Source organism: Zeugodacus cucurbitae, chromosome X (assembly GCF_028554725.1).
Source record: "Zeugodacus cucurbitae isolate PBARC_wt_2022May chromosome X, idZeuCucr1.2, whole genome shotgun sequence".
In the NCBI taxonomy this organism is placed as follows: domain Eukaryota; kingdom Metazoa; phylum Arthropoda; class Insecta; order Diptera; family Tephritidae; genus Zeugodacus; species Zeugodacus cucurbitae.
Window position 1 is genome coordinate 30,671,686 of NC_071672.1, and position 22,965 is coordinate 30,694,650.

Consider the following 22,965-nt stretch of genomic DNA (forward strand, 5'->3'; position numbering starts at 1 on the left):
CTGCTATTAACAACTGTCAAAAAATTTTGGAACCGAGTTACGCGAAGCTCTAATTTGCATACAATGAAGAACAATAATTGAATAAAGGTAGAGTATCTAATTCGGAAAGCTTGGATGTCTCGTGGAATTATGTGTGAGTGGCTACTAAAGCTAGTCAAAAAATGGGCGCTCAGAAATGAAAATATTTAGATTTTGAACTAAATAACAAACGTCAAACGTCCGTCTGTCCCAATCAGATCAGTTGTTTCCAGAGCTCGCAAATAACTGTCGACCGTTTCTCGTTGTCTGCAAATAAGTGTCTCTCTCTGACTCTTTACGAAAAGACTCAGAGAGCAACCATTTAATGGGTTCTTGAAAGAGCTCGCTCGCGCTCGCCCCGTTTTTTTCTATTCTGCTTTGTTCTGGTTGTTTCAAGATCATTTTGTCGTGTTCAGTGAAGCAAAAAGTCTTTTGCGTATGTATTGGTATACATTCACACGCATAGGCAAGCAAATCGTTAAACGTCTGTTTTGTTTTGTTATATGGAATATGGAACCTAAATGAAACTTGTTAACAAAAATATTTGAAAATAAAATTAAATTGTTCTATTAAACAAATTATATTATTTATTTTTTACAACAACAAAAGTAAATGTAAAGACCGTTTGCGTTGAGTTTTTCGGTCAATCGGTCTTTTGCTGACTCTCTTTGTGCGGGCGTTTTTCGTTCCGATCTTTACGCACTGCTCATTGAAAGAGTGAAATACAAAGAGCTCAACGAAAAGCGCTCAACAGAAAACATAAATGAAGACAGCAAGAGTCTCTTGCTCAGAGCGAGAGCGAGAGAGTAAGAACTTTTTCGGTTGTGCTCAAGAATGATAGAAGACAAGATTACGACAGGCTGAAGCGTTCACGACCCACGAATGGCAATAGGCAACAGAAGAGTTGTCAAATGGAAAACGGAAATGTGAAACATAGTGAACCAAATTGAATAATGTGCAGATAAAATATCACAATGAATGTAATTCTTAAAATCTTTATTTATAAAATGATCCAATATAATAATGCATATTTATAATTAAAATTATATGTTTTGTTACAAAAAGTTCGCCATTTTGCCAACTTTTTTGTTGGTTGGAAAAGTGAAAAAAATTCTTTATAGACGACTTTTTTGTACTATTGTTATTTAATTCCGCCAAACAACCAAATTGAATAATGTGCAGATAAAATATCACAATGAACGTAATTCTTAAAATCTTCATTTATAAAATGATCCAATATAATAATGCATATTTATAATTAAAATTATATGTTTTGTTACAAAAAGTTCGCCATTTTGCCAACTTTTTTGTTGGTTGGAAAAGTGAAAAAAAATCTTTATAGACTACTTTTTTGTACTATTGTTGTTTAATTCCGCCAAACAACCAAATTGAATAATGTGCAGATAAAATATCACAATGAACGTAATTCTTAAAATCTTCATTTATAAAATGATCCAATATAATAATGCATATTTATAATTAAAATTATATGTTTTGTTACAAAAAGTTCGCCATTTTGCCAACTTTTTTGTTGGTTGGAAAAGTGAAAAAAATTCTTTATATACGACTTTTTTGTACTATTGTTGTTTAATTCCGCCATTGCGGACTTCTTTTTCAAGTTAATACATTTTTCACTTAGAATTTTAAATAATAATTAAGGACTAGCCTTGACTTCAGCTCCTTGTTTTGTACCACCGTGCAATTTTGTTTTGCTCCCGTGTTCGGGGTCGTGAAAGTTGTCACTCAACAGGAACTCAAAACCCAAAAAAGCTAACTGTAAACGCCTGTCGTAATCTTGTCTTCTATCATTCTTGGGTTGTGCTCGCAACGAAAGCACAAGAAGAAAAACGGTCGGGAGTTATTTGCGAGCTATGGTTGTTTCATATCAGACATTTATATGTCACTAAAGATGTAATACGTATAATATTATCCGTCATATTTTAACCAGAGTAGAAGACATTTCACTGCAAAAACGTTCAAAAAAAATTGACCTTTAGGGCACTGTATATTTTATTAAGACTTCATAGGACATCGTATGTGTGAAATTTCTGACTTTGACGCTGAGGCTGAGGAAAATAATAGTATTGACAAAATTGTTACTAAGGTATTTATAATCTGTCAAATTAAATACAATTAAAAAAAGAAAAAGAAAAAGGATAGTGCAGACTTTACTGGATACCAGTGCGCTAAAACTTTGGAAAGCCATCGTGAAAACTGTGTTATAAAACAGAATATTTTTTGAAAACTCTAGCATAAATAAATACAGTTGAGCTTCCTTAAGTCGAATCACCATAATTCACAAAAAAACTTCGAGTTAGAGAGACTTCGAATTATGGAAGGTAATTTGTATGAAATTTGACTTCTATTTGCCAATTCCAGAGTTCGAGTTCTGAAAGTTCAACTCTATGTATGTAAATTAAATGCTCAGGAACTTTAAATTATTAAAATAAAAGAAGTGTGTGAATCAATTTTTGAAAAATTTTTATTTGTACACCACCACTATGAGCGGGCACCACTCATAAGCAGTGGCACCGTTAGTGTGCGGTTGTGGGAGGTTTCACTGTATTAACAAATATTCATAATATCATGGCAAAAGCTGCGAACGCGTAAATTGTTTCTACTTTTAATTTATTTATGTTTTTTTTTTTTTGGGGTAGTTTTACATGTATATGAAGCTTTCTGTAGATTGACAACCACATACACAAACACACACACACACACACTTGTGTGTACATGCCAACGAAGTAATTATAATACAAGTAATAATTTTTGTAATTAAATCAACTTCAAGTTCTTTTTTTCGCAGCAACGCGTACTTCCTGTGCGCCTGGTTCCCACCACTACCAATAGACGCGTCAAAAATGTGCTGTGTTATTATGCTGTATTTCTTTGTCTGGCAGCACTTACGACAAATTCGTGTTTTTGCGCTTAAAAATCACCGAGAATGCATTGTAGATAGCATGCCAGGAGGTGGCTGTATCTGCAGGATGAATAGAAAATGAAACAGGATTTTCAAGCATTTACCAAAAAAATAGCAGAATTACGGGTTATTTTTCGGCGTCAATAATCACATTCAAATTGAAACGCTTGCAAAAATCGGCGATTTGCCGAATTCTGACGCAATTACATACATATGTATATGCACAAAAGCAGGAACCACTCACCACCGTACAGTTGTACCAGCGAAAAAACTCACTTTCAAAATAACTGAGGAAGAACATAAAAAATATTAACAACTAGAAACTAAACACTCCGAATTCAAATGAAAATCCATAGCGCAAGGTAAGTGTCGCGGAAAGGAAAAATAGTGATTTTGCTCCGGGGAATACTGCAGAATCACGACATACAAACAAAGGCTCGCATATACGATACACTAGATACTCGTATGTCTCGTATGTACATAGCGAATTCTAATATGCGTTATATTGTCTAACGGTTGACTACAGAAATACACACACTTTTATAAAACAATTGTTGTTGTTACAAAAAATTTGCGAGTCGGATGTTGCAGTTTTTGTACTAGACCGTCCGTGGTCGTTACGGTTATCGTTTTCAGGCAGTAAGAATACGTAACGAGTATGGACCCAATATATGTATATCAAAAAATATATTTTTATTTTCTTTCATAAATTTCGGCCTCAACATGTCTAGAATAAAGTGTTTTTTTAATTCGTAGGCGTTCATACAACACTCGGCATGGTATTGGACCAAACTAATTTTTTCGGGGAGGTTTCGGTCATGACAAATTCTATGAAAGGTCTAAGTTTAAGATTCGAAAAAAATATAAAAAATGTTATACCGAAACATATCGAAGCTTGACAAAAAAGTTGTATAAATCATAGAAAAAAATTTAGATTACATCTATATTTTGGATTTTTAGTAGCTATTTCTTGTAATTAATATCATAAAAATACCGAACTTCGTTCCTAAATACAACATAAAAGTGTCAAACATGTTTATCATAATATTGTGTTATGGGAATGCTTTTCCGCTTGAGCAGTTGTTCGGCTTTGATCAGCTTTGGTTATAAAAATATTCCAAACAAGTAAGGAAGGGCTAAGTTCGGGTGTAACCGAACATTTTATACTCTCGCAATTTATTTATTTAACTTTATTTATATTATATAATATGCAATTTGACCCACATATTCGACATATATATTGTATAAAGTCCATTGAAAGTTGGAAACCATAATATTAGGTTAGAAGCACCGAGGTCCTCATGTTCGATTAATGGGGCCTTGAAAACCTATGGTCCGATTACGGCGATTTTTAGATTGGGGCTGCCTCACTATAAAGGTAGTATTTGTGCAAAGTTCTGCATCGACATCTTCACTAGTGCTTACTTTATATATTGTAATGTAAACGATTCAGATCTGGTATATAGGAAGTAGGCGTGGTTGTGAAGCGATTTGGCCTATTTTCACAACATATCATTGGGATGTAAGGAAACTATTACAAACCAAAATCTGAGTGCAGCTTCCATCTGCCATTTCTTATGTGAAATTTAGTGTTTCTCACGTTTTTCGTTAGTGAGTTAACCCACTTTTAGTAATTTTCAACCTAACCTTTCAGAAAGTTGGTTTATATAGCTCTATTGATTTGCGAGATACGTACATAAAACCTATTTGGGGCGGGGCCACGCCCACTTCCCCAAAAAAATTACATCCAAATATGCCCCTTCATAGTGCGATCCTTCATACCAAATTTTATTTACATAGCTTAATTTATGGCACTTCCGGTGTTTTCGATTTTCGCCATTTTGTGGGCGTGGCAGTGGTCCGATTTTGCTCATTTTCGAAAGCAACCTTCCTATGGTGCCAAGAAATAAGTGTGCCAAGTTTCATCAAGGTATCTTAATTTTTACTCAAGTTACAGCTTGCACAGACGGACGGACGGACGGTTCGTTTAGTTTTGGGTGATACAAACAACCGTTATGTGAACAAAACTATAATACTCTCTTTAGCAACTTTTGTTGCGAGAGTATAATTAGTAAAAGATTGTAAAAAAAAGACAGCATCCGTTTAACCACGAAATAAGGAGAAACTGTGGGAAAAAGTCCAAGGCGTTATATTATTTTCCCAACACTGTACCGTTTCCTTTAAATAGCGCATTTACGTAAAAGGGTTAATGAAGTTGTCTGTGAGCCACACAGTATTCTTTTCAGTTGTTGGTGCTTTGACACTTTGACACAATTTCATACAATCATACATACATATTATATATACAAATAGTTGGCGGCACAAAAAGGTACGCGGATATTGGAGACTCCACGACTTTTCATTTTTAAACGTTGTTAGCTCCAATTCAACAGTATGCGTTGTGAGGCACGTTGTATGTGCATAGTATAGCATTGAAATTCGGTGTGTGCAGAGTTTAAGAATTTAATGGACGAAAAATTGCGCGTAGGACTTTCGAAAATTGTGAAAAACTGAATTTGAATTTGTTTCATTTATATTTGTATTTGTACTCACCGGTGTGTAATCGCGTGTGTTGTTGCACGTGAGAAAGCTGCTTAAATCTACGATCACAATATGAGCATTTGTACGGTTTTTCGCCGGTGTGTACGCGGATGTGCTGCACCAATTGATGATTGCTGGAGAAACTTTTCATACATTGTTGGCATTGATGTGGCTTACTTTCGGCGCCCATACTGCCAGGCGCACCGAGACCGACGCGGGGTATCTGCTGTATTTGTTGCATGGCGCTTTTGTGCATGAAAAGCTGGAGCCCACAAACACGCACACGCACAGTTGCACGGCGGCGACACGACACATCAATTATGGGGGCGAGTACATGAAAATATGCAAAAAAAAAAAAAACAAAAAAAGACACAAAACAAATGCATCATCAAGTTAATTCATTTTTCTTCATTTTGCAAAGTTTTTCTTATGAAACACGTATATATCTTAGGTAAACATGTTTAGATCTGAATGAGCTATGTTGTATGTATTGGACTGCAGTGTTGTAGATATGAGTATGAAATTAATATAAATATGTATGTGCAAATAAATATGCGTGCCATTGTACATGCATATGCACAGAATAATATTTAATAACAGTAATATAATGCTTATAAAGCTGTTTGTATAAAAATATTGCAGATTAATTAAATATCCTTTATTCGACGAAATCATAATATAAACTCATATCTATATATGTACATATACATATGTATATTGCTTGACTGATATTTCCGGGGAAAAGTCTGCTTTAGGCACTGAAGTCATCAGCGTTAAAAAATTGTATTCCGATTTCGGTTCTAAAACGATTTCAAATAGTAACATCAGGTTCCATATAAAAATGTTTCCCGTAAGTTTGGTCGATATAACATTAGATTGGCAATTTGAGTCGTTCTTCTACTACTTCCGACATTGCGGATATTGAGATTTTATTGCTGACCTACTTATGGTATTATACTGTTAACAGTTCGATAGTAACACGCCAGCAGCTCCGGGAGCTAATGGTTATCAATGCGTCTTAAGATCAGCTTCTGAAAATTGATGGCACTAGTTTTGTTTCCTTCGTTAAAATTCTGTCAAAAATACAAATAATAATATTTTCCTTTTCCCTACGTCCATTGACTAGTTTTATATCCATTTGCTAACGAAATATGATGATGAGTTCTGGTGTCCGCAGCAAACGCTTTTATTTTACGAGATATCAAGGGGAGTTGAGTTACCAACGGCTGAGTTTTCGGAATTTTTAAATCAAAATTTTACAAACACTATTTAAATATCACTCATATATAAAAATTTCATGCGTAGAAAAATAAACCGTGAAATAAGAATGTGCCGTTATTAAATTGCATTATTTTTTAACCGCAGCAACGACACATCTCAGTTGAGCCACATTATTTATAATTTTTTTTCCGAAACAACGACATATTTTGTGTTAGAACACATATTGTGAAAAGGTGAATTTGGTTTTGGCTTTTTAGAAAGAACGACACATTTTGTATTACAACGATATGGGTGAAAAATTAAAAATTAATTAAATTTTTCATATTGGTTTTTTCAGCAAAAACGACACATTTGCCTTATGACGGCGAAATTAATTTATATTTTTCACAAATAACGACATAATTCAAAATGGGTCACGTTTGTGCCCAAGAAAAAGCATTAAAACACTTTATTTGCTCCATTTATGCCCCGCATTGTATTTAATATATTACACCCCACTAGATTTGTCAAATTAAGAGACAATTGCCAAATAAGAGACAATTGAAATCTTTGAGTTGTGAAACTATTCAAGTAAATGAGCGATATGTAGCTTTGATATGCTGAATTGTTTAAATCAAATGTGTTATTGTATATATTTAAAAAAAAATTTAAAAATACACTTGTTCACTGCTTAGTATCAACTTGACAGTGCGCATCATTGACAAATCAATAAGCAGGCATTTGCATTTTGGTATATGGAGAAGTAGTGCTGGAAAGTTCATTACAGTTACTAAGTATGTATAGTCTGACATCTCGTTAATTTCGGAAATTACACGCTTTAGTATTTACGCTGTAAGCACTTTACTTGCCATTTCTGCTGCATTATAGAGTCTTAAATATTATGAAAAAAATGCTTCAACATTTAGCGTACATTGCGATTTATACGCTTTAAAGTAAACAGGTCAACGTAAACTGTCACATACATACATATATACATACATATGTAACAATAATCAATAATAAAAAAGCAAAGCAAAAAAAAAAACGAAATAATTATGCAGCGGCGATAAGTTGTAAAACATATGTAGTTATCGCATTGTAGTAATTATTGGTGCTTAATGAGTAAAATTGAACTTGAAAAAAAAAATTTAAATGTTAGCAATATCGTACTATTACGTACTTTTCTCGGCAATCCGTTTAATTTTTTCATTTCAGTTGAACCGGGGATATAGTGGTTACCGCAAAACGCCTTTTCTGGTAGGGGCGCCTAGAGATAGCAGTTCAAAAACTTTTATTTTTATTTTGCTAAAAATAGTTCAATACTCTTCAAATTCTTGAATAATAAATTAAGAAGGTTTCTCAAGAAAAATGTTTGAAAACCAGCACCTTTTAGTGCTCCTAACTAGTTGTGACCCCTTAATAGTGTTAGGCAGGTGTAAGTAAACATAAATATGTAGGTAAGTAGGTTGGCCTTTGTGCTAACAGGCGTAATAGCAAGTTTAAGGTTTTTCATAAAAAATGTGTGTGTTTGCCATATTGTAATTTTACATTTTTGCAAATCGTGTCCAAATATTGCACTTGACTGTAATTTTTCGTAGACTTTATTTACCGCCTATTAGTTACTATTTATTTTCGCGCTATCTTTAACAACAAACAAAGTAAAGAAAAAACAAAACAACTAATATGTGAACAATTGCACAACAACAATGATAATCTTGAAAAAATATTACATTGTACTAGAACTGCGCTGATAACGGCGCTAACACACTTCAAAACAGTTTAACAATATTAAAAGCAGAATATAAAGGTTTTACGATTTGTAGCAGACGAACAAAATGCTACGTTGAAATATAGGGTTTTAATTGTAGATATATATATGTACATACATATGTATGTACATAACGTGTTTTGACAAATGACACGACATTATGCGTCTTTATGCAAGGCAGCTTAAGGATAGCGATTTTTTTATTTTAATATTTAATATATACAAACATATATGTACGTCGATTAAACACTTCAGCATAACAAAGCTATATATTTAAATATGATTTTGTGAAATTTTTATTTAAAAATCCCGTAAAGTCAGCCGTTGGTAACTCAACTCCCCTTGATACCTCGTTAAATAAAAGCGCTTGCCGCGAGCATAACTAATGATTGGTTCAACCAAAATATAAAAAAAAAACAAGTATGGAAGGGCTAAGTTCGGTTGTGACCGAACATTTTATACTCCCGCAATTTATTTGTTTCATTTTATTAATATTATATAATACACAATTTGATCCACATATTCGTCATATATATGGTATAAAGTCCATTGAAAGTGGGAAACCCTAATTTTAGGTTGGAAACACCGAGGTCCTCATGTACGATATATAGGGGCCTTAAAAACCTAAGGTTAGATTTCGGCGATTTTTAGAAAGGGGCTGCCACACTTAAATGCAGCATTCAAAGTTCTGCTCCGATATCTTCACTAATGCTTACTTTACATATTGTAAAGTATACTAATTAGATCGACTTCAAAGTTCTGGTATATAGGAAGTAGGCGTGGTTGTGTGTGAACCGATTTGGCCTATTTTCACAACATATCATTGGGATGCAAGGAAAATATTACAAACCAAATTTCATTGAAATTGGTCGAGTAGTTTCGGAGATAGTGGAACCACGCCCATTTAAAATTTTGTATACCATTCTGTACCATGTTTATAATGAAATTTTGGTGGTTTTCCTTACTGAATTTAAGCATTTTTAGTAGTTTTCAACATAACCTTTGTATGGGAGGAGGGCGTGGTTATAATCCGATTTCCTCCATGTACTGCACTGTATAAGGTAGTACCTAAAAGAAACGATTCTAGAAAGTTTGGTTGATATAGCTCAAGTAGTTTACGAGATATGTACAAAAAACTTAGTAGGGGGCGAGGCAATCCACACTTCTCCAAAAAAATTACATACAAATATGCCCCTTCATAGTACGATCCTTTATACCAAATATTATTTCCAAAGCTTTGTTTATGGCTTAGTTATGGCACTTTATGTGTTTTCGGTTTTCGCCATTTCGTGGGCGTGACAGTGGTCCGATTTTGCCCGTCTTCGAAAGCAACCTTCCTATGGTGCCAAGAAACAAGTATGCCAAGTTTCATCAAGATATCTTAATTAACGAATAACACATTTTTTTCTGAAATATTCGCCATATATTGGCACGAAAAAAATAGTTGCAATAGTTGGCCTGCGGGGCGGCACTGCCAAATTGTCAATCTCTTCGAATTTTACGCGCATCGATTTGATATTTGTAGAATAATATTCTAAACACATTGCACAATTTAATAAAACAAAAAGTCCAAATTTTGAAACCCATCTGACGCCTGGGTCTATGTAAATGTGACTACTAAATAGTAATAGAACGTAGTTTTTCGATCCAAGCTGTATCCAATTCATGCCCTCCATAATATTTATGTATTGTAAAATTGTTTCTGGAAATTTTTTAAAACATATGAATGATGACTGCTGATTTTCGATATGATTGGGTTGTTGTAAGGTGTCTAAAGTTCTAGCCTCAAGCAATAATATGTTGCCCGGCATCTTTAACCAACTATGAAATGTTTCTTTTTGGAGATGTGTGCGCTTGTGACATTGTCATTGGTTGGATAGCATGCTAACACTCATCTGTATAAGCATTATTATAGATTATATATATAAAGTGAAACCTCGCTTGGCCGGACACTCAATGTCGAGCGATTTTAGTTCGCCCAAGAGAACGTTATTTGTGCTAAAAATTTAACTTGATGCATAAAAAATGTCCACTCATGGAACAAAAAAAGGTGCCCGTCTAATAGAGGTTTCTCTGTATATATGTATGTATATACATGCTGTTTCAAGTCGTTTTCTTATCATCCAATGCGAATGAGACTATACTTTTTTTGTAGCAAATACAACAATAATAGTATTTCCAGACTGTAATTGATGAACAAATGTTTGCGAAACAGAGGCGGAGACAAATGCTTTCAACTAAGTTTTGTCGAATTTCAAATCGTTTCCGCGCATTTACATATATTAATTAAAAAAATTAAATAAAAAAACTATTTAAAAAAAATTATATTTATATAAAAATCAAATGACCCTCTTAAATTTGCAAGTGGGAATGAGTTCCACATTCTGAGCCTTTGAACGACTTCACGGCTTCAAAGCGTACTTTGTGTTCATAACTGTTTTATTGCTGTAAAGTGCTTTGGAATGACGCCTCTGTTCGAGGCGAGCCGATGAAAACGGCTGCTTTTGCAATGTATATCCGCTGTTTATATTGCTTAGAGGTAGGTGTGTGCGGGACAAGTATGTTTGTGCAGTGCTTGATATAGTTGTAGACGTGTGAGTCTTTACAAAAGTATACATGTAAGTGTCCAGGTGAGGCAGTGCTAATAAAGCCGTCAGCGACAAAAAATAATAAAAACACAAGTAGAGAAGCGCCAAGTTCGGGTTTAAACCGACGTTTTATACGCCAAGGCGGCGAAATATTTTCGGGTTTATGGGGGAAGGGGGGTTTGGTTAGGGGTAGTACTAACTTTTTTATTACATATGTTCATTAAAATTTTTTATATAAATGTTTTATAGTTTGACCGATATTTTCGGTATAAAACCAGTCATAGATGACGGGGTGCTCAAATTCGGTATATCGGTGCTTGAAAAGCACGGTATACAAATACATAAATTAAATTTCTCTCATTTGAATCAAAATCATTCCTGAGATTGAATTTCGACGGGAAACATGTTTCGTAATAATATCTCAACATCTACGCAAGTTATCGCTTGCCCGGACAGACAAACAGATAGCCAGACAGCGGGAGCTCACCTCCTGGTCTCCTGCTGATTTTGAAATATGTAGAACTCTCTCACTAATAAGTATACCGCTTAGTTTTAGGTGTAACAAACAAAAACGGTATGTATACAAAGCTATTATACTCTCTGTGCAACTTGTTGTGTGTGTATAAAAAATCATACAACTGCGTTAATACAAAACTTGTACAATGTCAGTTTAGTAGGAAGAGCACAAAATAACTTAAAGCACTTGTATATTAAGAGACACTACACATCTGTAAACACTTGTATGAATGCCCGTTACTCACGCACACACACAATATCGCTAGCATTTCCTGGAGGCTGTGATTTGAAACCGCCAAGACCTTGTGTTAGAATATTTAGCGCAAATGTTGTCACAATTATACAGTTGAACTTCCCTAACTCGAATCACAATAATCCACAAAAAAAAACTTCGAGTTGGAGAGACTTCGAGTTATGGAAGGTAGTTTGCATGAGATTTGACTGCTATTGTCAATTCAAGACTTCGAGTTATAGCAGTTCGAGTTATGCAAGTTCTACTGTAATAGCTGACCTAGTTTTGAAGCATCTCACAACAATGTGCTGTGAAAACATATTTTTAAAAATATGTTTTTGAGATTTGTAAACTCATAACATGCCCGTGGTTGCGTTTAATCGTAGTAAGCTTTTGGTGGTGGTAGGTTTACCGAAAACTGTGTTTTGAGTGGTGGTGGCCAAGATTTCTCGGAAACGGCTATACCGTTAAGTCTCAAAGTTTTACACAGGCTGCTGAACTATATTTTCCAGTACTTAATCTAAGCTTTTTTATTGCCGATAAAAATTATTTTTTTACACAAATTTAAGGCCAAAATTTTTTAAAAATAAGTACATACCAGAAAATTTTTTTTTTTGCTTTTTAAGCACATTACTTCTCTTAATACAACATTTGGATTAGTTATGGTTTTTCTTTTTTAACAAATCATTTAATAAAACAATTTATTAAACTGCAACTGATACTGATATTTAACTAATTTTGATTGAAAAACATACCTTATGTGAGTCCCCGAATAAACGAAAAATCCGATGTAACGAACAGGCCTGATAATTAATGTGTTCGTTATTTCGGAAAACTACTGTACTTGAAACATTTTGGTTTGCATTTTACGCATGATTTTTGCTTTGGTTTTATTTTTGTTGTTTTTTGTTTTGTATGCCCTTTTATTTTTGGCCAAGATCACACATATACCAATGTTAACAAAGTATATTTGAAAGATTTCATTGATTTACTGCTCAGCCGGCAAACTGACCGCTAACCTAACCTGTTGGCTTACGCCTTGATTTAAAATATTTTTTGACGGAAAAATAATCGTAGCAATTTATGTTTCAGTACTTGCCAAGCGCCTTGCGCAGTTTATATGCGTATTGTTGTATTTGTTTACCGTACACTTTTAAGGATCAAGACTTGGTGCTATTACTCCTGCTGTCTTATGTTGTTGTTTGATTTGTTTGTAAGTTAATTTGTGTGCAGCAAGCGAACTTAATTTTTAGGAGCCGTTAATAATTACTCATTACAAAGACCTAAGTACTGCACATTAACGGTACTCCGTTCCGTAGTTGTGCTTGAAAGCGTTCACCGTCACGTAGCCGCGCCGTGATACGCTCTACCTATGTGCTAACGTCTCGTGCGTGCGATCAAGCGGGCCTTACTAAGCACAGAAACAAACATTAGTGATACTCAAACCGACACCTGCCGGTTGTCCGGCGATCTACAGCAACAGCCGCACTGCAAGACAGAGCTGAGGCGCACATACATACATACATACATGTGCATGGGTATATCAATACAATGTGTGCAAAATGCACTCAGAACGCATTGCTAAGCAATCAAATAATGAGAAGAAAGCAAGCAAAGTGATACGCGTACATGTGTGTGTGTATGTAGATGCATAATCGATTATAGCCTCATGTCTACAATGTGCTAAAATATGAACGAGTAAATACATTCATATATGTAACTGCTCAGCGCAAAAGTATCTAGTGCACACTCAGTAGACGACCAACACGGCCAAGAAGTTTCTCTTCATGTTGTAATTCATGGCAATAGCAGCGCGCTCTGAGTAAGGGCAGCAGCAGTTGCAACACTAACAATAGCCCTATAAACAAATATTTTGGCCGGTTATCGGTTAAAGATTGACTTTTTGTCTTTAGGAGCATACATCAATGGATATGACTTTTATTATGCCATTGTGGTTGGGTGATCTTATAAAGAGTTTCCCCACTAGTTCTAAGTGTTGCTATACATTTAACAGCGGCTAGCAACAAGTTGTACATATGTATTTGTATGTACAGTGGAACTTCCATAACTGGAACTTCTATAACTCGAAGTTCTCCATAACTTGAACTCTTGAATTGGCAATAGAAGGCAACTTTGATACAAAATTCATTCCATAAATCGAACTTTTTGGTCAGGACATAATACAAAATTTAAAATTTTACTGTCGAGGCAGAATACATGTTTTTAACGTATTTACGCAAAACTTGAATCGAAATAAATTAAAAAAAAATGTGTATCTATTTTATTATCTATATTTTATAGCTTTTTGACAAATTTTAGTTTTAATGAAAATTCTATAACTCGAAGTTTTTTTGTGGATTATGGTGATTCCACTGTATATAAACAAATCTAGCGCTGCTCTGTCGAATATGTTGCTTGCCAGCGAAACTATTGCTGAAAGCACTATTTGTATACGTTTTTCGAAAATCGAAAGATATGTAAAGAGAAATCTCTGCTAACGGACACCTCTATTAGATGGTTACATGTTTTGAGAGGTCTTTTTTCATGCTCATGTTGAATTTTTCGAACGAAAAACTCACTCTTAGGCGGTCTTCACTTGAGCGTACAAAAATCGCTCACTCACTCCACCCAAGCGAAGTTTCACTGTAGTTGCATGTAGTAACATAGAATCTATTTGGTAGCATAACGGAAAATTTGAAACTGAGAATAAACTAAACTAATTTCAAAATCCAACATTTTACGTAATCGTACAATTCAGGCATTCCTCTAATAATCCCTTAATTACCACAATTTATTAAATTACAATTTACGGATATTTAACTAATTTTTATTTTTATTGAAAAACTCACCTCTAAGTGAGTTCTCGAATTAGCAAAAAAATCGATGTAACGAACAGGCCTGACAATTAATGTGTTCGTTATTTCGGTAAACTACTGTATTAAAATGTGATTTTTTGGCAGATTTTTAACGAAAGAATTCACTTTTGTGGTCAAACTTGCGTCATATATTGGCAAGAAAAAAATATTTTTAATTAAAACCACTTAACTTCCTAATGACAGTCCACAACCTCAAATTTCCTAATAATGTGCTTCTCTTGCTGAAATGTACCAAATTGTGCCCAAAAATATCCACTTAAAGGGGTCATCCCATATGATGGGCTCAAAAAATTGATTTTTTGACAAATTGCTTTCTAAACATGTCTAGCATACGCAAAAAAAAAAAAACAAAAAAATATAAGCTTTGCAAATTTTTCAAATGTCTACCAGAAGTACAATTTTGGGTATATTCCATGCCCTTAAGCTTACAGTTCAAAACCCGGTAAATTTTCAAGTAACAAATCACCATTCTCTACCTCAACCCTATGCAGCATGTACACTTATTCGTCGTTAGTTCGTTCGGTCGTTTTTCTAGTGTCTTCGCTTATTAATTAGTTCGCTGCGCGGTCGGTCGTTTCTCGCTGTGTTATCCAACAATTGGCGAAAGGCGGGCAACTTGCCAACTTGCAACTTAGCAATGCAACCAGCAGGCTGCTAGCAACACTCTTACATTTCTTACCACTAAGCACGAGGAGGTACCGGACATTAGTAGTTTTTTCGTCAGTTTCGCACCTTTCGCTGTGTAGGTGTTGAAACCATTTTTATCGGCCGTAAGTATGTGAGTCCTTGCAAAGTTTCGTCGGTTGTTTGGTTGTTCGGCAAGCACATCCGAATAGGAAAAAAACTATTGGTGGCACATTGCTGGTTGTATTTGTACTGCGCGCTGGTTGGCTACCGACGCCGTTTGTCTACACGTACACAAGCGTAACGGCAAATACCTTCCAATTTCTTTTTCGCGTTATTCAATGCGATGTTGTATATAATGAATATATGGTTGGCTGGCTGGCTGGGCGGGCTAGTCGGTGAATGTCAGAACACGCAACCGTTATGTAAACTAAGCACTAATACAAAAAAAAAACTGGCGACAAACGAGTGGCAATGGTTATTGCAATTGCAGGGTATTATAAAAACTGGATTTATGCATATACATAGTGAGACCTCTCTTGGCTTTTCGTCTGCCTAAGAGTGGTGTTGGCCTAACAGAGGGTCATTTGTTCTTCAATTCTAACATCCTGCATGAAAAAAATGCACGCTGAAGGGAGGAGGGAGGTGTCCGTCTAATAAAGGTGTCCGTTAGGAGAGATAAAAGTAATAATAATATGAAAAAATCCATTTCAGAAACTGCTTCTTTACTGTATTCTTCTCGGAAAATGGTTTGTAATGCCCTAAAACTTATAAACACCGACGAAGCCTATTTGAATACAAACATAGAAAACCTACAATAACCGCGAAAGATGAAAAATCGGAAAACAGAACAATTCGAACAGTTTTAGTCTGGAGCACAAAAAGATTAAATAAATTAATGAATAATGTGGGTATATTTAGCCGGAATTTCACGGAAGACTGTTGGAATAATTTAATATGGCGCGCAACTTTGGGTCTGACTAGAAGAAAACGACACCTTGCAATATGGAATATCCAAAATCGACTACATTACGCGAGGGAACATAAGGATTAGGGTCTTAACTTTTGGAATTTTTTTTGAATCGATGAAATACAAATTAATAGAAAGAGTTCTGGTAGAAAATGTACTGCTCGTTTGACTATTTAGACAGTTTAAGAAACCATTTGTTTAAATTGATTGCCAAACTACCCAAAACCAACACGAAAAATATTGGCTTATGATAAAATATATAACGATTTTGGATTGATAAGTGCATCGCTCTGACCTCTTTCTCATAGAAAAGTTATGGGAGATCTGTATTCGAAAATTGCGGTACAGTATCAAGTACTAAAATTTATATACATATACTAGTGGCCGAGCCGCATTGCTGTGTTATATTATATTCTGGTTAACTATTTAATAAAGTTAAATTATTTAGGGAGTAACTAATTATTTAAAAATATAGATAACATTTTGTAGCAATTGCTTCATCTTGAAGTTAATGTTGTCAACATTAAAATCTCTTGCTGCCAAAGTATCGGAATTACTAAATTAGATAAATATATTTTGTATTTGGTTATAGTTCTATTTCACCGCTCCCAATAATGAAATTTGTGGTGAGGAATCAATTTTTTAAAAAATCATTTTTTTTATTTGTTAAATCGAATGTACAACTATTGAAGAATGTTGTCTCAAAATTTCAGCTCATTCGGAGAAAAAATAGACCCATCGAAAACCGTTAAGCGCGTAAGAATTTGTTTAAGGATGGCAAGTTGTCCAAAACTTTGAACGCGTTTTTCTCGAAACGCCTTTTTTGAAGTCGGTGTCCACGATAACTCAAAAAGTTATGCACCGATCATATTGAAATTTTGCACACTTGTGCAACATAGAATTGACTCCCAGCCAACGGTCCCATTTTATTTATTTTTTGCTTCTATTCGATTTTACAGCCACAAAATGGCGCATTTTTAGGGCTAAAAACGTACTTTTTACCTTCACCGACCGTTGAAAAAATGAAAAAAAAAATTTTTCTTTTAAAAGGGCACCGTTGGCTGGGAGATATACTTCTAAAGAACTAATTTTTTTTTATCCCATGTGTTTCAGATGATTCTACTATCTTATATCCGGGACACCGCAATGTGCCGAATTCCGTTGAGTGCCTACTTCAAGTGGCTGCAACTTCGTTGATTTTCGACATTTTGTAAAACTGATTTTTGTAAAACATATTTGAAATGTCACTGAATAATATGATAATAAAACTATTCAAAAATATTCAGTAGTTTTCTAAAAAAAAAACTTCAAAAACGCTTTTTTTTTGGCCCGTTATCCCATACCCCCCCTTAAGGCAGTAGTCTGCTTTACAGGCTTCAAAAAATCGATTTTTTTGTTTTGTTTTAAATCTCTTCCAAAACTATCCAAGAATATGTCTTTAAAATTCCAGAGGCCAATTCGACACATTTTCGAAGCTAGAGCAGTTTTAGTGGCCGAGCGTCGAGCAGGTGCGTCGTTTGGACCGAAAACTTTAAAGCGCGTTTTCTCGAGTTTTCACCAGTTTTAGAAAACGGTGACGGCGATAGCAAAAATAATATATGTATGTCCGATCGAAAGTGATCTAGCTTCAGTATAAAATTATCTTCTATTTGAACTAAAACAGTTGGACAAAAGTATTATTTAAACTACTTGTTTTGCAACCTTAAGTCAATATTTTTTTCTTAAAAAAGTGATTTTTTTTTCAAACTTCGAAAAAATTTGGAATTTTATACTTCTTCGGTATTTTTTTAGTTCATAAAGAAAATAAACTTATAAAAATTAATTAAAAATTTGGTTCGACTGTTTCAGATGCATCGCACGACCTCCATCACCGGCACCGATTTACAGGCGCTCCAGAAAAATACTTACAACTTTGAAAAAATTTCAATATTTTTATACTCTCGCAACAAAGTTGCTACGAGAGTATTATAGTTTTGTCCACATAACGGTTGGTTGTAAGTCCTAAAACTAAACGAGTTAGATATAGGGTTATATATATCAAAATGATCAGGGTGACGAGAAAAGTTCAAATCCGGATGCCTGTCTGTCCGTCCGTCAGTCCGTCCGTCCGTGCAAGCTGTAACTTGAGTAAAAATTGAGATATCTTAATGAAACTTGGAACACGTGTTCCTTGCCACCATTAAGTTCGAAAATCAGCAAAATCGGACCACTGCCACGCCCACAAAATGGCGAAAACCGAAAACACATAAAGTGTCATAACTAAGCCATAAATAAAGTGATGAAAATAAAATTTGGTATGAAGGATCGCACTATGAAGAGGCATATTTGGATGTAATTTTTTTGGGGAAGTGGGCGTGGCCCCGCCCCCAAATAGGTATTTTGTATATATCTCGCAAACCAATAGAGCTATATAAACCAAAACTTCTGCAGTCGTTTTTTTTGCATTTCCTTATACAGTCCAAAAATTACAGAAATCGGATATTAACCACGCCCACCTCCCATACAAAGGTTAGGTTGAAAATTACTTAAAGTGGGTTAGCTCACTAACCGAAAACATCAGAAACACTAAATTTCACATAGGAAATGACAAATAGAAGCTACACTCAGATTTTTTTACAAAATGGAAAATGGGCGTGGCGTCGCCCACTTATGGGTCAAAAACCATATCTCAGGAACTACTCGACCGATTTCAATGAAACTTGGTTTGTAATAGTTTCCTTACATCCCAATGATATGTTGTGAAAATAGGCCAAATCGCTTCACAACCACGACTACTTCCTATATACCAGAACTTTGAAGACGATCTGAATCGTTTACATTACAATACATAAAGTAAGCACTAGGGAAGATATCGGTGCACAACTTTACACAAATACTACGTTTGTAGTGTGGCAGCCCCATTCTAAAAATCGCCGAAATCAGACCATAGGTTTTTAAGGCCCCATATATCGAACACGAGGACCTCGGTTCTTCTAACCTATTATTATGGTTTCCAACTTTCAATGGACTTTATACAATATATATGACGAATATGTGGGTAAAATTGTGTATTATATAATATAAATAAAGTTAAATAAATAAATTGCGAGAGTATAAAATGTTCGGTTACACCCGAACTTAGCCCTTCCTTACTTGTTTAAATCTATTTTTGATTAAATTGATGAATTAATAAATAAGTGATAGTATTCTTAGTACGTTTCAGTATTTTAAAGATCATTATCGATTATATAATTATTGCAACGTAGAGCTTTTTTGCAATTTGCTGAAGTCTAAAACGTACGGTTACACCCGCACTTAGTGCTGTGTTACTTGCCAACGTCATTCAATTTAAAGGTGCATAATTTCTCTATTTAATATATTTAATTACGAAAACCAGTTGTTTAGTTATTATTTAGTGGCGTAAAACGAAATATGCATCAGCAGGTATTTTAAATTTTAAAGCAGAATGCAGTTAATTTTCGTAAAATTTGTTTTATAACCTTGCCTGGGTTGAGTGTCAAAGTAGAACGTAATTTATTTGTATTGCCAATAGTTTTGTATTAAAATAGTTTTAGCGCACTTAATTTTCAATTAGTCGTTTAAAACCAGCTGTAGCTTAGAATATAAACGTTTTGAGCGTATTTGAATTAAAAACTGTTCATTGTAGCAACATAAAAGTTTAAATAAAAATAAGTAAATTTAAAAAATTAAAATTCTTTTTCGTATTCATTTCATATACATATGTATGTACACTAGTTTTCTGACATTACAACATTTTTATATGCTCGCAACATGTTGCAAATGGTAAAATACTTTCGTTGAAATGAAATACATTTATCGCCGACCTTTTGCATTGCATATTGCGTGAGTCCGAAATATGCGGTTCCAATAGAATTTAGCACTTTCTTACTTGTTTTTTTTCTTTGAGTTTGCTGACTTTAGCTTGTTTTTATACGCTCGCACATAACGGTTGTTTGTAACACCCGTTTGGCACGAATATTGCGTTTTAAATCACCGAAATCGGACTATAACATGCCCTAGATATCGAAGACCATACATACCTAATATCTGTTAATAAGCGAGATATCCTAGCAAAATTATATATATGTATATAAATGAAACCTGTTTTCCGTTGTCACGACATAGCATGAAAACGGCTTGACCGATTTGGCTGATTTTTTTTTGTAGTTTTCTAATATTCTGTACAAGGTTCTTACGGAAAACAATATTAAGTTGAGGTATGTTTTCTAATATTCTGTACAAGGTTCTTACAGAAAACAATATTAAGAAAATCTCTCAGAAAGATTGAAATATATACATTTAATCTTTATATAGATAAATCTTCTGTACATGTGTTAGTCAATGAACTCCTCCTAAACGGCTGGACCGATTTCACTAATTATTTTTTGTGTGTAATCCAGGGGGATTGAGGATGGTTCTTACGGAGAGAAAAATTTAAATTTTTCTAATCTCCCATACATACGATTTGTATTCTATAGATATAAAAACGAATTGCTGTTCGTTAGTATCGCAAAAAGTCGAGAACTGCCACACCGATCTGGCTAAAGGTTTAGAAAGTAAGTAGATATAGAAAAATTGCGCGGAAGATTGGAATAACAGAACTTTACATGAGTTGACAACAAAATTAAAAAAAAAAAAAAAAAATAGAAAACAAAAAATAATAATATTTTGAAGGTAGTCATTGTTGCTTTGTTAAAATATTTTTGTCATTGTTCAATTGTTTAAGGTTGTGTCGACAGCCCAAAACAATTTGTAACAAATAAGGAAAGGCTATGTTTGGGTGCAACCGAACAAATTTAATTCATTGATGTAATTTTATTAAGAGAACACACAATACTAGCCCATATATTCATAAAGAAGAATATAATAACGAAAATCATCATATATTGTATATGAGGACCGTGGTAATTCCTGAACCGATTTCACTCATTTTCACCATCAAAGCATAACGGGAATAGGGGCAACTTGTTAGTAGGCACACAAACTGTACATTCGGCATTGATATTACTCCTAAATTGTAAATCAACGAAACACCAGTTTGCAAAATCGCCAAAAATAGCGCTATAGCGAAGATTCTCCAGATATGCAAGTTGATAATTTGGGAAGTACGGCGCATCAAAAATTGCTTATTTATACACACAAGTGTTTTTGCAACAAGATCAAACTGCGATTGTAGAAGCAGTTGCTAGATATTGGAATTGGTAAGGTCACAGTCGACACCTCGATGGATTAATAACATTTCAAACAGATTTCTGTCTCTTTCCGGACATAAAACAACAATATAATGTCCATAATTGGCTGAGTGAACGACCAATATTGGTCGCAAAAAACAAAGATGTCGTCGATGTCAATGGGACAATTTAGAATTTCGTTACAGGAGAGCAGACACAGATACAAATTAGGCCGGGTCTGCTAATGCATACTTCTATCAGAAAACATCTCCTTGAGCTGGTATCTTGCTATCTCAAAGCATCTACATATGTGGCCTATGAATCTTTTAGAAAGAAATTTACTACTATTACACAATAATGGTTAATGCTTATTTTCACTAGCAGTGGTATCGTGAAACTGTTCGTTTAGACTGGTCTGGTTCTCGGTCTCGGTTTCGTAAAGGATTGTAAGGCTGATGAGCTTGCAAGTTGAGGAACGTCAGCCTCATTATTAGCAGCATGACAACATGTAGAAGCTTCGTTGTGCTATTGTGGTTTACTATTGGAAAGATGGACCTCAGCTGTGCTGGGCAAGCGCTGGTTAGCCACTAGCAATTGCGCAGTCGCCAGATCCTACTGGCTTCAGGTAAAACGCAGGAGGTCTACCGAGCTCTGCGGCCACAGTAAAGTTAACTTCTTCTTATTGGTAGGCGTGCTCACTGACAATTGTCCCAACGGGATCTACACTGTAAGGATAAAAATCTCACCGGTTGCTAGCTGTAGTACCTGCCTGGAGGAGGACGAGGAGTAATCGTTTATCATTTTCTAGTGGAACAAACACTCGAAATAGCGGTTAAAGAAGTGAAAAATCCCTGCAGATTTGTGATAGTCTCAGGCAGCTTTGTCGACTTTCAACTAATTTTACTACACTACCTAACCTAATTGTGGAAAAATATAATAAACACTATACATATATCGTGAGAGAACTTTCTTCGTTTTAAAATGTGCCCAGCATGCTCAAAATTAATGCTGAGTCCACAAGGAGGAAAGTAATTGAAGCTGGAGTTGAAACTTCGTGCCAAAACAGTGTACTCAGCATAAAGTCCATTATGGGAACCATTGAATGAAGTAAAGCAATGCAATAAATGAAATTAAGGTTTTGTGAAACCTCGCTTGGATGGACACTCACCGTCGAGCGTTTTGTGTCCGTCTAAGAGACGGTCATTTGTCCTAGAATTTAAACTTGGTGTATGGAAAAATATACCATCTAGGGAGATATCCGTTAGGAAAGGTTTCTCTATTCCATTCCATTGCATTCCAAAAATATGTATTAATATGTCTTCTATTTTCTGTAAGAAGATGCGCGTTTCATATACTCGAGTAGATATACATATATATGTATATTTAAAACTACCAACACCGTCTATAAGTCCGACCGTATGTATTAAAATACTACCTATTCTCGTCTATATAAACGCTATTACAAGTAAATTCATTTAGTACACGTTGAAGTTGTAATAGAAAAAGCGTTCGCCTGCAGCACAGCTTGGTGGTTAAGTGTC

The 22,965-nt window shown here is 34.7% G+C and overlaps 1 protein-coding gene across 1 annotated transcript in view; it reads right to left on the reverse strand.

Moving 5' to 3' along the window:
* LOC105219007 (zinc finger protein 236) overlaps window positions 1-22,965 on the reverse strand; it is an 89,776-nt gene that overhangs the window by 28,698 nt on the left and 38,113 nt on the right. Inside the window, exon 5 of the mRNA XM_054235353.1 lies at window positions 5,492-5,741. Within this exon, the coding sequence (XP_054091328.1) occupies window positions 5,492-5,741 (250 nt within the window). The remainder of the gene's footprint in view (window positions 1-5,491; window positions 5,742-22,965) is intronic.